The 17,010-nt window shown below is 46.1% G+C and overlaps 1 protein-coding gene across 4 annotated transcripts in view; it reads right to left on the reverse strand.

The window, feature by feature from the left end:
* Positions 1 to 748: 748 nt before the first annotated feature.
* The window catches only part of VPS53 (VPS53 subunit of GARP complex), a 47,949-nt gene continuing 31,687 nt past the window's right edge, over positions 749 to 17,010 (reverse strand). For 3 of the 4 annotated variants that reach the window (XM_085522038.1, XM_015880699.3, XM_085522039.1), the window contains 8 exons: positions 16,620 to 16,767; positions 16,381 to 16,463; positions 14,238 to 14,316; positions 10,038 to 10,186; positions 6,584 to 6,653; positions 5,080 to 5,217; positions 3,396 to 3,500; positions 749 to 3,039 (listed from right to left, as the gene is read on the reverse strand). In XM_085522038.1, coding sequence (XP_085378164.1) covers positions 2,869 to 3,039; positions 3,396 to 3,500; positions 5,080 to 5,217; positions 6,584 to 6,653; positions 10,038 to 10,186; positions 14,238 to 14,316; positions 16,381 to 16,463; positions 16,620 to 16,767 — 943 coding nt within the window. In that variant the 3' untranslated portion in view covers positions 749 to 2,868. Of the gene's footprint in view, positions 3,040 to 3,395; positions 3,501 to 5,079; positions 5,218 to 6,583; positions 6,654 to 10,037; positions 10,187 to 14,237; positions 14,317 to 16,136; positions 16,464 to 16,619; positions 16,768 to 17,010 lie in introns of those variants that run through there. The other variant, XR_014936466.1, reaches the window with a different exon arrangement.

Here is a 17,010-nt window from a genome sequence, read left to right on the forward strand (position 1 = left end):
ATTTGCTTTTTAACTGCCTGCCCAGGGCTGGGACAAAGCAGATCTGAGTCTCTTATCAAGATCCTCTTTCTATAAAGGACTTTCCACCAGGGCTGGGCCAGCTCAGCGTAATCAGCAATCAAACAATAGCTGCATTGACAGCAAGCCGGGGGGCCATCCCTGCAGGCTGGTGAAACAAATCAGAAGGATGCTGTGTTATTTGATAACGATAGCAAATTAGTTCCAAATGATGGGAAATAGCAGGCTGCTCCCATGGGTGCAGATCATAAATGAGCTGGACACCAAGTTCTGCTCGCAGGCACACTTGGAAGCAGCAGGAATTGCAGGGATTTGGGAATTGCACAGCCCTGGGATTCAGGTTCTTCTCTCAAAGGATGATGGTGATGGCACTGAATCGTGCTGGCACCAGCTCTCTGCAAAGCAAAAGCTGGCAAAGCCCCAAATCCAACCCCATCTGCTCACACCTGGGAGCTCAGGGCCAGCAGAGCTGCTCTGGCTGAGATCCATGAACGAACACAGGCGTCAAACCCAGCAGTTGCAGAGAAAAGCAAATGAGGCACTAATTCTCCAGGCTAAATCTGCAGCAAGGTCCTAGCTGGGGCCAGCAAGGTGAGAAAGCCAGGAGGGAGCAGAGCTGCCAGGGAGACAAAGCGATGCAGAGCATCACCCCCAGCACACAACACATTTTGGGTGAGGAATTGCTGCACTTTGCTGTGTGCAGCTGCACGGAAAGCATCCAGAAGCGGAACACCAGTAACCGTTTAATTTAGTGTCACAGTCCAACATACAGCCAGAATTACACCTCGGCCAAAGCACGTTAAAAGTGGTACTTTACACAGGAAAAACACCTTCCTTTATTCCCCAGAGATGGAAATGCCACAAGCTGACACACATTGCACACCCAGATGTGCCAAACCCCATCAATACCCAAAAGTCAGGGGGACAAAATCCTTAAAACTGGAAAGGAAAATGCAAAGTGGAACTCAAAACATCCAGACCTGCAGCACTCCTCAAGGGCTGCAACTACAAACCCGTTATAACTTTTATTTCCTCTTATTTCCAGAATGAAGCACAGAGAATGAAACAGGAGAAGCCTTCAGGGAAAGACACATGACGATAACCCGAACATCATCATTAGCTATTCATAATTCAGAGAGAGAGTCATCCACAGACATAGCAAAGAGAAAATGTATCTCAAATAAATTATTTTCCCCCCCTCTGGGAATAATGAATCTCTGCAGCACCACGTTCCCCCCACCCCAACCACTGCATCCAACAACAGTTTGTGCTGTGTCTTGAGATAATGTGTCCTCCTTTAGGAAGGGCTGCTCACAATCCCAACAAGCATTCCAACACCCTTCTGCTTTTGTCACCTGATGTGAAATTAGGAGAATAAGTGAATAAATGGGCTTGAGGAGATCTGTAATGTTGTCCTGTCCCTCCTCATTGCTACCTCCCACTGCAGGATCCTGGCCTGGGGACCACAGAAACACAGTCAAAAGAGACAAGTGATACCTCACCTCTTGGCATGCATCTCACTGCAGGGTGCATGGAGCTGTTAGGTATCTACCTGCCTAGCAAGGATCTCCTCTCTGTGGGTTTGTTCACTCTGCTCGAATCCTGTGACCATCTCCTGACTGCTCGGAGCAGGCTGACTTGCTGGCTGTGCAGAAGGGAATGCAGGGTTTTACCATGCTGGGCACACATTCTGCCTTCCCACCATCACCAAATGGCCAGAAGGAAGGGGTGCAGGCCATAGCCCAAAAATACGGCCCCTGCAGGGAATGGCAGCTGTGCTGGGAACTTCTCACTTCCCCCCCTGCAGTGAATCTCAAGGGTTGGGTGGACCGAGCTCATTTTCCTGTAGTCTGCCCATCCCCTCCCTCCCAGCTGTGCAGCAGTGAGTACTGATGTCCACAGTGACACATCCACGGTGACCAGTCCCCTAAAAATTAAAGTCATAAGACCCAAACTCAGTGAGGTCGGAACCCCACCCAGAAGGCACCTGATAGTGCGTTCACTCCTCACCTGCAGAACCGTTACATGACATTTTTCCTGCAAATACCTGTGAAGTTTCAGTTAATGTAAAGCAGGCACAGCTGGTCTATTGGCCCAGAAGTCTGTGTGGGATTCAATCATCTACTGAGTGGGCACACAGCTTCAGAGTCCCAGTAGAAGGGTACAAAGGAGTCCAGGAGGAAATCCAGCATTGGTAGAGGAGGTGACGTGTGCCTGCACTGAGCCTCCTCTGGGACACACTATGGGCAGGGCAGGGATGCTGACACCCCAACAGATCTTACTGTGTGCTGGCATCACATCTCTGACCTGGGCCTTTCCAACCATTGCAGTGGAGCATTCAGATGCCTGGATCCCAGTTCTTAAAGATTATTATTATCATTATTATTAGTTTTGTTTCTTTCTATCCCCCTCCCAATCCCCAAATAAATAATGAAACAGAGGAGCAGCTCTGCAACAGGGAGTGAGCAGTAACACCAAGTTCTCAGGCAAAATCCATAGTGCTGCAGCAGGAGAGCATCACTGGGCCGGTGGCTGGGACAAGCACGTCACAGCCAGATGCTCTGTGCACCTAAACCCCTTTTGTAGCTGCTGACTTCCAGGTGCTCCTGTTCTCTCCACCGCAGTGTTCTGAGTTTCATCCATGCCAAGCTATCTCAGGGCAAACACCATGGTCAGATTCTCCCTCAGTCTGAATGGAGCAGCAGTGCCACAGCACACAACGGGCAACAGATCACACGGCATGAGAGTGACGGGACACAGATCTTCCAGCAGCATTCTGTAAATATTAACTCCCAAGAGTTGTGCTTTCCCGGTGCCCGCAGCTAGTCCTGAGCAACAGTTTTCTTCTGCTTAAAGTCTTTTTTTGATGAGTTTCTCCAGTTTCCGTATCCGGGAGGATTCCTGCTCAGGTGTTGGGGTGCTCAGTGAGAGGGAGCTGCTGTTCTCCACCCCAGAAGGCGGTGCTGGGAGGCGCTGGCGGAAAAGCTCCAGCATGCTGCTCTGCTCACTCCTCTTCAGACCCTGCCAGAGCAAAGGGGAGCAATGAGGTTAGATCTAGGAGCAGGCACATGAGATGGTGACCGCAGGAAAACTCATTTCAGATCTTTGTTCACCCCCCAAACAGCAGATCTTTCAGTGACACAGCAACATCTGAGCTCAGCCACTTATATGTAGCTTATATAGCTATAAGCATGCTAACCAAACTGAGGAGGTGTTCTATAGGAGCAACTTGACACACTTTCATGATAGAGAGGACACACTTGCCTTCAAAAATATCCTTCCCATTCCCAAATCCCTTCTATTTCCACTGAGAGAGTCACCAACAATCTCAGAGCAGTTCTAAAGACAAGCAGAAGTTCTGCAGGACTGCTTCTAACCTTCATGTCCAGTATCTTCTGGAAGGTGTCTGTGCTGCAGTCAGCAAGGAGCTTGATGTAGTTGTCAACAAACACAACTGGGGGCTCATGCGGGGCCATAACCACCTGCCAAGGCAAGAACAGAGAAGCTCAGACAAATTCTAAGAACTAAAGGCAGTGCTGAGTTCAGGCATGAGAGTGACAGCAGGACTGGTTTCTCATCAAAGACAATGTTTAAGGAACAAGTAAGATGTTGCATGTGCCAATAGGTAAATGTGAGTGGAAGTCCCCTGCCCAGCAGGGGATCAGGCAGCAGGAGCCCATGCATGCATGTGCATGCACACATGTAGGGCAGGAAGAGCACAGGACCAGACTCTTCCCCTTCTCTGAAAACGTTTCCATATGTTTCCACTGACCCATCTCACCCCACGCTGCATTCTGTCACCGAGACATTTCTTTCTTCTGCTGCACTTCAGACCAATGAAACATCATAGCCGTGTATACACTTATAAATCCTTAATTTACAGCCCTTGTAAAAATCCGATGCTAAGATGAAAAGCTGGAACTTCAGACACTGCAGCCAGAGAAGAAAGGAAACAGCTCTGCAGGATGTGCACTCCCTGACTCCCTCCTCCATGCTCACATCTGAGCTTTCTGCAGCTTAGCTGAATTAACTTGTTTGTGCCATCCATGGGCTTAATGATCCTCCCACTGAATTAGCTCCATGGGTACAAGCCAGGACACAGTGCTGTATGGTGGCACTGTGTACAACAGAGGTATCACCGTTCCCTGCTCTTGCTGGCAATAAAAGGGTATTTTTATTCAGGTTATTTCTACAAAAATTTAGACTTGCTTTCACTTATCCACCAACACCTCAGTCACTTCATCCCAATAGCAGAGAACTTCAGAATTGATTTAGGAATCCAGAACACAAACTCATCCATGACATTGCCTGGGGCGTGTGAGCAAAGCAACATGGAGAAGCAACTGAGTACTGTCAGAAACATCTTCACAGTGTGGTCAGTAAGCAGGGGACAAACCCACTGCCCAGCACAGCACAGCTGCAGAGCTCCCTTGGCTTCTCCTGGGCTCACACCTACCTTCCTGCTGTAGAAAGACAACGAGGGGGAAGGGGAAGCAGGGGGAGATTGCTTTGCTCGTTACTTTTTATGAAGACAACACACAGCTTTTGGGTCATTTTCCAGGCACCAGGTCTGGAAAATGAAAAAGGGCTCTGGTGAATACAGTAACCCAGACATGTTTGCACTGGCTGTTGCACTAGACAGTAAACAGGTGACTCAAGCACAGCTTGGCTCCCCTGCGGGATGAAGTCTGCACAAAGGCCGGGAGTAACCTGAACTGGAGGGTCTGCCCTAAGACAGACACTCATGGATGTTATCTCTGATTTTCACAAGCTCCCAAGGGAACCTGCTGCCTCAGCTCTCCCAGCAAGCAGAACCTGAGCACTCAGTTATCTTGAAAAATGAGGACAAAACCCCAAATGTGGTGTTAAAAGAGAAGCAGTGTCAGAACCAAGGCCAACGAGCCAGGTTTCTGCAGCAGCTGGCAGCACACCCATACAAGCACACATACATTCACGTGCAATCTGCAGTGCTGTGTTCAGAGGAAGGGCCCCCTGGAATTTGCTCGCTCAGATTCCCAGGCCAGCAGTCTGGCTGGCAGGTTATCAAAAGCCTTGAGTTACCTTCAGGATCATTTCAGCCCGAGTCATGCCTTTCACCACTATCCTCGTGTAGCTGGCAGGAGCCTTCCTCACCACTTGGGACCCAATGGAGGGCAGATCCAGGAGGACCATCTTCAGAGAGTGAGTGTCCAGCAGCAGCTGCAATAGTTAATCACACCCCGTTACGTGGCTCCCTTCTACACAGCTCCATTAGCTCCTATAATCCAACACGCCAAAAGTTTAATACTTCTCACGCTGAAAGCATCCTGGTAATGGGCCTGCAGGGACAGGAGGGGCTGACCCATGTAATGGCACTTCAAGGAGACAAGATCACCCACAGCTATTTATCAGCACCAGCTGCTGACTCTAACAGCACTGCTCTGTGGCCTTGGGGCAGCACAGCACCTGGCACACACAGCCCGCAATCCTCCCTCCTCTTCCTTCTGACAGTATGGACTGAGATCTACAAACAGCACAAACAATCTTGATTACCTGTAGCAGGATCATTATTTAAAAACCAAGGTCAAATGAATTACCACCACACTTCCTCTTGCAGCTAACAAGCAATTACATCAAGTTTTCTGCATTTACTCAACCAATGGTTTTTCCACATTGAAGAAAATTACAACACAACATTGCTACCCTAAGAACTGCACAACATCCTGTGCTAACTGCAGCTCTCAGCCTGCTGCATGGTGGATTTAGCAGACCAGCAGCATGCAGCAGCCCCTGTGCTCAGCACTGACTGCTCAGCCCCTGCCTGACAATCAAGTCCTGTGGATTAGGATGTCTCAGAGTGAAATTAGCCCCAGTAATGGACTCTTCCCATATGTCTAAAGAGGTGAAGGTCAGAAACTGCAGGAGATGAACTGATGTTATCAGTATGGTTCTGGGAAGCCAGGAAACCACAGCACAAAGGAGCAGTTCTGCGCACAGAAGAGCTGCTGAGCCTGGTGCTGTGTTGGGTTGTCCCTCAGAGCAGGATTCCTGCAGATCCTAACAGACCCTGTGGATTTTTTTCCTGGCTGAGGAATTTTCTTTCCCACATAGACTTCGTGCTCACCTACATGGAAAGGAAACCATTCTGCCTTAAGGCTCCTCAGCAGCCCCCATTTAGCAAGACTCCAGACTCCCACCAAGCTCAGGTTTGGCAATTTTGGGGACAAAACAGAGAAAACATCCCACTTTGTGACCACAACCCCAACCTCCTGTTGTAATTCTGAGGAGAGAAGATGATGGTCATTCCTACATAGCAGAAAAACAGTAGGAGGCAAAAATCTGTTTGGCCAGGACACAAACTCTGTCATCAGCCTTCTGGCTCCTGCAGCTTCACTTCCTCACAGGGGAAGGGGCCAGCAACTGGGGCCAGTGGGCACAGCCCCTGCAGGATGTGGCATCCTTCTGCTCAATGGCTGAACAGGCACTGAGCTGCACACAAGTTCTGCCACTTTTACCAACATCTGTATGGACTTCTTGAACACAGAAGTGGTGAAATACTACTTAGAAGACAACTGCTACTTCTTACCTGTTCTGCTCCCACCATGCTGATTGGTTTGCACTTGAAGAGGTGGTTGATGAACTTGGGAATAAAAGAGCTGCAGGGAAGAGACACAAAATGACAATTAAAGTCAGTACTTGGATCATATGGGCTAACAAAGCACGCAGGACCACAACAGCACATGGCTTTCCACAAAGGCACAGTAGCGCATGGTTCTCTAGCTGACTCTAGGCACATTAAGAATAATAAATAGAAATTAATTATTCAGCTTTAATCCACAATGATCATTAAATTGAGAAGCTGCACATAAATGAACCGCTATAAATTACATATGAATTACTACAGCACAAGTTGGAGAACAAGCAAACAAACTATGGTATGTTCTATACACCAGGATTAGTACAGCTATTCATGGACATGGAGTGGAAGCATCTAGATTGTATCCAGAACTGACATTTTACTGCACACTAGTAATTCCATAACATGCATATTACAAACTGAACTTGAGGTCCAGCCAGGGCTGGAGGTCTGTAGGGACACACACAGGACGGCATCCTTCCAGAGAGCTTCCAGCCAACACAGTCAGGACAGCACAAAGTTTTGTGAAAAGGAAAACGCCATTCTCCTATTTTACTCTTTTTCAGACTCGGGAAGGAGCACGGCCAGCATCTTGTTTGTCCTGACACCTGTTTTCCAAGCCAGGGCTTTTATTTTTCACCCTTTCTCATGAACGAATGACAAAAGCATAATTCAGGCATAGAACATGCCAAGCTGCTAAGCAAAGAGCATGAAATGGCTCAAGGAAAAGCCTTCTCAAGCAAAATCTCTTTCCCTTTCCCTTCACTCAAACACAGCTGTGACCTCTCTCACTGAATCATCCTTTCCTGGAGAGGCATCAAGTAGAACAAGATCAAACCATTGCTGAGCACCAGCTACTGGGCTGCCCCAAACAACTTTGGATTTGGCCACTGGAGAAACAGCCTTGGCAAGAGAATGTAAATAAGAGGAGAAAAACAAGCCCTGTCTCCTCCTGTAATAAAGCATTTAGAGATAGCATTGGAGGTAGATTTATACCTTAGAAGTCCATTTTTCAGGTGTGTGAATGACTCCCACAGGGCAATTAGTGAGTGCTGAGCACAGCTGGAGCTCAGGCAATGCCAGCAGCTCCGGGTGCAGCAGTGTGTCCAAGAGGAAGAAGACAGAAGGTTCCTGTACCTTTGATCTGCATGTGGGTCCAATGCTCATGTTCTCTGTAAGGTCAGGCATGGAGCTGATGCTCACGTTGTGCATGAGAAACTTTTTAGCACTGTATAACCACGTGGTATCCCCCAGCCAGAACTCAGCCTCACATAAAACCATTCCCAGGCCTTTTAGGATGGCCACCCACAATCAGTGCAGAAGGAGAAAGCGACCTTCCATCCCTGCATGCCTGTTATTTCATGCTGTCTTATTGGAAACAGCTTTTCAGCTCCGGCAGGACAGACGAGACAAACCATGAGATCCAAGGGCTGCTCTGGTTTTTTAGGCTTTTTCTTTTTAAGAGCAGTTGCATTTAAAGTGGAAAAAAAGAAAAAAAAAAAAATCACTTCTACTCCTTGTGTAGGACTCGGAGTTTGGCTCTTGCAGGCAAACCCAATGTGAGCAATACGTGCACGTTCAGCAGTGAGTGCTCAGCACAGAGTTTTGTGCTCTGAATGCCTTTAACTCCCTGCACATCCACAGAGCTCCACTGGATGCCAGAAATCATTTACAGCTTCGGCTGTAAAACCGAATCCATCGAAGCAGGCAAGTCCCCAGTGTAACAACAAAGCAGATGAGGAACCTAAAGCACAGAAATCACAGCAGGCAAGAGGCTCCCATTCAATGGGAGGGGCTCAGCCTGCGTTTTCCCAATCCCCCACGCTGATGTGCTGAGCAGGGCAGGCAGGGAGATGAGCAATGATGGGATGTCATCCCAAGCAGCCCGGTGTCACTGCATCACCGCAGTGCTGCACTACGCCATGCCCAGCCCTTGTGGACTCGCCCAGGCTGAGCTCAGCCTTCTGCTTCCAAACCAACACAGCTCCTTGCCGCAGCCCTCCTTCATGTAACCCCCAGGGCCTGCTGCTGCACGCCTCTTGCTAATTCAGGGCAGCGAGGGTTGCACATGGGTCAAAACAAAGCAAAAATGACAGATGAGATGAGAGGACTGATGCAATTCCTGACGGTAATTCTTCTGCTTCCAGACTTGGCTCACATCTCTCTTTTAAATTTGGTGACTTTAGATGCCTCCTCCCCCGTGGTCCTGTAACTCAACCCCAGCCCTCAATGCAATCCATCAGAGCTGAGAAGTGGCTGGCAGATCACAAAGATGCAGGCATTAACACATACAGAATGCAACTTTCTGTGGCGTTCCATGGAATGAGCTCTGATGAAAGCACACACTTCAGATCTGGACTCCTCTCGTATGTGAGAGTGAGGTATTTTATCCGGAGCTTACTGGGTATGTGCTTAGCAATAAAGTTAAAAGGGAGACAACTAAGCTGAGGTATTATGAGTGTGCTGTGAACAGCTGAGTAAATTTTTTTTCTATTATTATTTATCACTATGTGAGCAATATAAAAATTCAAGCGTAACCACATAAAAGGCTTAAGTGCAATACATTTTCACTGGGACAGCTTTTCAAACAGTGATTATGGCCAATGTCATAATATGATTTATCAGTAACTGCTCCTTAATGCAAACTAATGAGTACCCAGAGATAGAAAGGGGGAATGAAACTCTGAGGCCAGCCTCCCCGCTGCGAAAGCTAATGGTTCTCAGGAGAGCCTACTGCAGCTTTTCCTGCTGAAGCAGGAACTGGAGCGCTGCTCTCAAACCCACACAGTAACTGCCAGGCCATACGGTTTATTTCAGGATGATTAGCTTATTATGGTTGAATGAAATGTTAAAAGTATTTTAAAGGGAGACACATGATATGTATGGTGCTGGTCCCAAAGCTCTACCATGATAGCCACGTGCAGCCACAGTGGGCCAGCTCCTCCTGTGCCTCCTCTGTGCAGAGCTCAACTGGCCTCAGGCAAGCAAGGAAGAGTTGAAAGCATCTTCCCAGAGAACTGAATTTGAGTTTTGGATACACAGCTTCAAAGTTTAGATTTCCAGAAGTGCTCGAGCACTACACCCCCAGCCCCGAATACAAAGGCAAGAGGAATTTTCTGTCTCATTTTCCAGTTACTTTCACAGCATCAAACAATTTGCCTCAGAGACACTTGGGACATTCGCATTTTGGGGGTTATGACATTTCCAGACCTTTCCTGAGACATGAAATTGAAGTATCTTTAAACTTTGCCAGCAACCTGAAGGCATTTGTTGCCCTACCCCATGTTCTTGGATGGTAAGGGTCTTCACCCAAGCACTGCCTGCACATTAGGAAACAAACAATGGTCATGCACAGACAGACTGGTGAAAACCAAAGGAATTCCGTGCCATATTGATAACTTACTTTGCAAACTTTATACAGAACTGAGTGAAATACTTTCTGGTGGACGCCAGGTTGTCACGGATGATGGGGACGTTCTGCTTGATGTGGAGAATCACTGAGGTGACGTAAGGACTCTGGTCACCAACGTGTTCTACATTCTGCCACTGCATCTGCACAAAGAGGAGATAAAACAAGCAGTTTAGCTCATCAGGATTCAAGCAATACGTAAGGAAAACTGTACAGGCTTCCTGCACAGAAGGATCTCTGGGGAATTATCAAGAGACTGTCTCTGCAGTTCACCACCGTTGAGGTCATACCCCTCATCACTGTATTGACTATGCAAAAATAGAACAAATACAAAAAAGGAAAACCCAGAACAGTCCTTTTTGCACCAGAGCAGAGAGATTATGACTGGTAATGGGAAGCACCAGCACTAAAAGAAGCTTTTGGAGCACCCTGGGCTGCCTTAATATTTAACAGCTCCCAGTTTTTTGGGATGAAGTGCCCATAAAAATCCTGATTACAGGCATTTGAGAAAATAACTGCAAGCTTGCAAAGTCTGGATTCCTGCATGGCAGCCAAGGCTTTAATACTGGAGAGACTGATGACAGATAGGTGGAAGAGGTAGAAACGAAGTCCAAAACACCATAGAGCAATACAACTCGCACTAAACACTTTCATTGTACCAGTTGGGATGCCAACTTCAGCTCAGCCCAAGCATAGAAGGAAAAAAAAATTACTCAAGCTCTCATTTTGTTTTCGTTTACTGTCAGCAGAAACACAACAGACCATCCCCTGTCAGCAAGATGTGACTCTGTTGGCTTTCTCAGAGCTCTATGTGAAAAAAACATGGGGAGAACACACAGTGTGAGATGTTAGGAAAAAAGAAGCACTTGGGTTGGACCTTGATGGCCCTGGAAAAACATCTGCAAACAAAACTGAGTCTCAATGAGGAACACAAGCAAAGTGCTCCCAGCACGGCTGCTGTTCAAAGGTGCTGCACCCCATACGGTGCTCCACGGAGCTCTGTTGGAGATGGAACAGGAGGAAAATGAGACCATCGGGACAGACTATTGGACAGATGCAGAAGGTGACTATTCTTTCTTTTGACTGGGCATTTGTTCTCAAATATTCCTCCTCGAGTTCTGAATTTTGCATGTAAAGAGGTTTTTTTTATTCCTGTTTTTAATTTAATTACAGCTCCTTTGTCCCCCGCCACCCAGTTGATTCAATCCCATCCAAACAACATGCAGCAGCAGTGAGTTAACAGGCAAAAGAAGCCAAATTCTTTACAAAACCACAGTGTCTGACAGTCTGCACGCATCCTACCAAGGCTGTCCTTATGTAAATAAACCAAGCAACAACCCAGACTGCTCATCTCCCAGGAGCCACATACTCAGAAAGGATATTTCTCCTATCACCTGCTCTGCAGGCTTAAATTCTTCCTTTTCTCTGGAAGGCTGCTCAGCAGACAACTGCTTCATAGAATAGAAAAGACCTCTCAGAGCCCCAGTGCCAACCCCAACCCACCCCACTGTGCACCAATGACCACATCCCCTTCCTGCCATATCCCCACAGATCTGGAACACCTTGAGGGATGGGGACATCCCCACTCCCTGGGCAGCTGTGCCACTGCAGCACTGCTCTGAGAAGAAGTACTTATCTTCCTAAAGGACTTGGGCATTCTCAGTGCTGGCCCTTCTCAGCAGACAGCAGTTCTAGATGAACATCCCCATATGTAGGAATGGCCAGAAAGTGGGAAGGGACTGCTGAGCTGAATGATTACAGCAACAACAGAATAACCTTTTTCATTTTGTTGGTTTTCACTCCAAAAGCAATACTTTACAACCAAGACTTTTAAAGCACGGACAGTAAAAATAGTTCTTTGCATGTGCATTTTACCAGCAAAAAAAAAAAAGACAAACACCCAGTAGCTGCAATGCAAGAAATCATACGCATACTGAAAAGTCATCAAAAGAAATATGAGCCCAACTCTTCTGGTAAAGCTTTGTTCCTGACATTTTCAATTTATACCTCTTTTTCCCCCATCCCATGTTTTTCTTGGGATATCCATAGTTTACATACACTACTAGCTGAAAATCACCCAGGGGATGAAAGCAGAGGAACCACCAGATCCTGTGTCTGCAGCAAAACGGGTTACTCTGTGGGTTCACTGGGGATGAACCACATTTCTCTATGCAGCATCCCATTGCCATCTCAGCATTACTGGGCACAGGGAGCACCTACAGCCCTGGGTCAATGCAGAAGGAGGCAGCAAAGTGAAGGCAGGGGGCAGGAAGCATCTGGATCCAGGCTTGCAAGGTGCTCATGTTGACTTTAATTAGAAGCTGGCAGCACTGATCGCTCTGCTCTTGGGCTTTCCTTGTATGCGTTGGAGTTATTAAAAGCAGATATTAAAAGGCTCGCTGCTGTCCATTCCATTGTAAGGAAGTGGGAAATTACAGCTGTGCCAGAAGGCTTTCAGCAAAATCTAAAAGCAGCAAGCGATCTACTCAAGTCACTAAAATATTCCCCAGTCCCTGTTATGCGTACAGTTTTACATATAAATCAATGTTTAATTCTGCAAATAAATGAAACCCTATCCAGTGCAATCCATAAGCTTAACGGGGGCAAAATTACCTCCTGCAGATTAACCGTTCCTCATCCCAACAATTAAAAAGCACACCAGGTAATTAAATGCCACAACATGTTCACAGCGCCTTGTTATCCACAAGAAGCACTGTGTGGCAGTAAGCCATTTCTTGGCAGAATTTCCATCACCTATTCACAAATGTACATCAGATTCACAGAAAGGATCAGCAGTGTTCAGTCCTGGGCATCAGGGCTGGACATTAGAGCAAGGTAAATGAGAAGGCACTGAACAACAGGAGAGCCCTAGTGGAGCAGCAGCCTTGAGACAGACACACCTTCAAGTTACAGAAACCTGGGATGGATCGGCCCAACAGCATTTACTCCTTTTAATACAGACTGAGGTTTCACACTTCCAAATGTTAAAGAAAGGGAAAAGAATGGTGAAGGAAAAACTCTTTCACCAAACCCAGGTCTAGTAAAACTCGTATAAAACGAATAAGGGAATGTGTGCACGAGTGACAAGTATTTATTTAGTTAATTTCATAGCACTTCGCTTGTTTATAAATCAACAGTCCCGTCACATATGCTGCATCTTACTAGTTTTCCAAAGACAAAAATAAATGGCTCACCAGCTGCTGCTTTCCCAAGGCTGTGGTTTACTTGGGTATAAACAGAGCAGAGTGATTCCAGCACTGCTATGCTGGGTGGGTTCAGGAGGATCTAAGGAGCTGTCATGGCAAACAAGCGACACCTGAAGCTCTGAGCCCTTCCTAATGGTGTTGTTTTACTGGGAAAAAAAACACCCCTTTCTGTGGGGGACATGTGCAAGCTCTCTTGCTTGCTGCATTCCACTTCCAAGATTAGCTGGAGGTGGTGGGACTAGTGACAGCTGGAATACATCATAAAGCAAAAAGTTAGTAAAATTCATGGCAGCAAGGCACGATCCTAACAAAATGGAGATCTACATTTAATATCTCTGATATAAAAACAAAAAGTTCAATTCGCTTTTGTTGTCTTCACCTTTGTCTAGAGCCCTATGGGTTTTCACAATACTTTGGCAAGAAAAGACAGCTCTGCATTTCAAACACATAAAAGCCAACAGCATAACTGTAATCAAAACCTTCAGCTCCGCTCCTGTGGGCCTCTCTAGGAATGGCTCCATACATCCTCAGGATGAGCACAGAAGCAATAGGGCTCAATACCCCAATTCCACGTTACCCTCTGACTGCCTCCACCTAACAGCCACAAACCAGCAGCCAACAAGCAGGGCAGCAAACAAGAATGTACATCTGAAATGCTCAGAAAAGTTCTCTGCATCTTAAGGACTCTCACTAGCATTAGCACTGGGAAGTCTGAGATAGATACACAAGTATTCAGTTGTTTGTGTGTTTAATGTGCTGCAAAAGAATGATAGCTCTAACATGAATTTTAGGTTTTGGAGTGGAAGATGTATTTATAGCTACAGTAATTGCAGCTCCAAGAAGTAATAAGCTTTATATATATATATATATATATATATGGATAAAACTCAGTGTAAAGAAGGAAGTCAAGCACTTGCAGCAAACAAAACCCTTAAGTACATGATGTGCATGTTAAGGTTACCCCTCCCCCAGACAAATCCAGCCTTACCTTGCTCATAGCAGTCAGGGCAGGGTCACAGGCCGCATCCAGGTCCTGCACTAGCAGCTGTATGCTGTTGGAAATCACACTGGGGAAAAAAAACAAGCATAAGTTTTAGGATAGCATTCAGTGTCAGAACTGGTTTCTTTGGCTGTGGGAAGAAGAAAACCTATTAGACAGATTTGGCATTATGTTGTGAATTCACAGGGCTACAACTTGTACTGAAAAGAACCCAGGAAAATTTGTATGCTGTTCATCAGGAGCTGCACAAGAGAGGATATTTTAATAGCTGACCAAAAGGTTGCAAATGGGGAGAGAAACCTATTTGCCTACACTTCAAAATAAACACACCTGCTGTAAAGGAGTAAATGTGCTGTAAATGCAATGCATCACAACAAGCCACAGGAGCTTTGATGCTAGTTATGCTGGAAGCCACTTGAAAACTTTGCTCCAGACAGCACCAAGCAGTACTTCAGCAACAGGGAATGAAACCCATACAATTCCAGGCAGATACGTAGGAGCTTGTAAAGAGGGAAGCCCAGGCCACAAGCAAGCAGCCTGCATTCTAACAGAGCCTACAAAGTCTGGGACTTCAAAGGGGCTCTAAAAGCCACCTGCAGCCTCACAAGAGAGCAGGGCACAGATTTAAAGGACAGTAATTTTCCCTTTGTTGAGCTTCAGGAGGAGCCTCCCCCCAAAAATGCTCACCTACTAAGCAGGTAAAACCCTCCCAGCCTGCTGCTGTTAAAGTGTTTGTGGTAGCTCCACACTATCTGTGATGAAATAAACCCTTCCCAGGGTACATAAGCAGCAACATTTTATTTTCTTTATGACCCTGAGTAACAGGATGTCAAATCTCAGGAGAAACAACTTGTTTGATGTTGAAGGAGCGAACGCCAAAGAGAGTTTTATAGCTATGACTTAAACTGACAGCAGACTGAACAAAGTGCTCTCCTCTGGAACAGACTGAACCTCAATTAAAAGGTCTTTGCTACAAGATACATCACATCAGGCCTGACAGTTTAAAGATGTCTAAAAACAGCAAATACAGGCTGTACGTTAAAGCAGCTTCCAAAACATGCAGTATTAGTTGCCTAGGACCAACTTCATTGAATGGCAGCCACTGCTGAAACTGAGCAGTGACACAAAATAGCTCCTGACAGGTAACAAGGAAATGCAAAATTCACTCTTGCCTTGTTCATGCTAGCAAAAAATCCCATTGTACAGTGTTATTTTATTTCTACTCCCATTTACCTCGCTTGCTTCGGCTCAGAAGACATAGCAGTCCTAGTTTGCAGTCAGGGATTCACTCTTAAAAAGGTCTGAGAATTATCTAGAGGAAAGGGAGTGTGCAGCATGGAATGCAGCCCAAGACCACGTGAAAAATCTGGATGGAGATTCAGTAGATCCTGCCCACTGGAGTGAGACAGGAGCTATCACAGGAAGGAAGCCTTCTGAAAAAAAAAACCATAATCTTGCTGCTACTGGGGCTGTATCTTAGAACTGGCAATCCAGATTATTATCCCATCTTTGCCAAGGTTTGCTTTTGTCTGACATGAGGCAAAACAATATATTTTTTTTTGCCTCAATTTACTTCTCTCAAAACATATTCTATATGTTGGTGGTAGTGGAGAGCAGATGATGCTAGAGGAGAATATTTTTAGCATCATTACATGAAAAGTTATTTTAATGAATGATAATCTTCTCCCAATTACTATCCCTGAATGTAAGATTGAATCAGTCCTTTATGTCATCTGAAATGGGGTTTGATCATACTGACAAGGCTGCTGATTAACAGTGGGAAGTTCAAGCAGGAAGGAATGTACTGAAATAGCTTCCTTTTCTGAAATGTAACAGCTACCTCACAGAGCTGCCAAGATGCAAATGATGTTTCAAATGGAAACTCACTATTTCCTCTCCTCTTTCCAGTGCTCTCGTTCCTTTGGCTGGGATGATGGGGAACAACTACATCTGATGTCTGTAGTACTGCAGCTTTGGACCATTCCTTCACTGAGGAAATGCCTAGACCTAGACTGCATGTCTGGGTGGGTCCTATGACACGGGGATCTTTGGGTTGTATTACTCCAGCACCACCTGGCTGACAAACGAGGATGTTTGATACACTGTGGGAGGATGCATCTGCTCTACATACATGCTGAAAGTGTCTGTCTCTCCTGTCAGGTTGATTCTCTCCACCAGACTTGCATCCACTTTTTCTTTGAGTTTCTCTTCCAACTGTTAGAAAACAAAAAAGCAACAGAAAGATGAGAATTCCAACTTGCATCCTGGAAAAGTCAGCTTCTTAAAACCTAAGCTGTGATCAAACTGCATCCACAACTCAGTCAATGAACCCTGGGTGTCACTTCAGAAGTGCTAGAGAGGAAAGCTCACCTGCTGTGTGGTTGCCAAGCAGTACTCTGCAGTACTAAGGATGCTGCAAATGAGGCAGAGCTCTTCTAAAGTAAACTTGGCCACTTCAGAGCCTTCCTTTTCTTTCAGCAAACTAGTGATGGTGAGCCCGCCGCTGCTGCTAGTTGTCCTGGAAAAAAAGACAAAAGCTGTAAGGTTTTCATGTGTACACAGATAGATACATGCTGCAAAATTACTTCACAGATTTCAGTGCCATAAAGTCTTCATGACCATCAAATCCAATGCCTCATGCAACAAAGGGCACTGTGTAATTCTTCGTGCATCAAACATGCATTTGCTATTTTGGTTAGGGAGTGTCTTTTAGAAAGACAGACAGAACTTAATATCAAAACTTCAGGCAAAAGGACAATTC

The sequence above is a fragment of the Coturnix japonica genome, chromosome 22 (genome assembly GCF_054131305.1).
Source record: "Coturnix japonica strain WE chromosome 22, WE-NBRP24, whole genome shotgun sequence".
Lineage (NCBI taxonomy): Eukaryota > Metazoa > Chordata > Aves > Galliformes > Phasianidae > Coturnix > Coturnix japonica.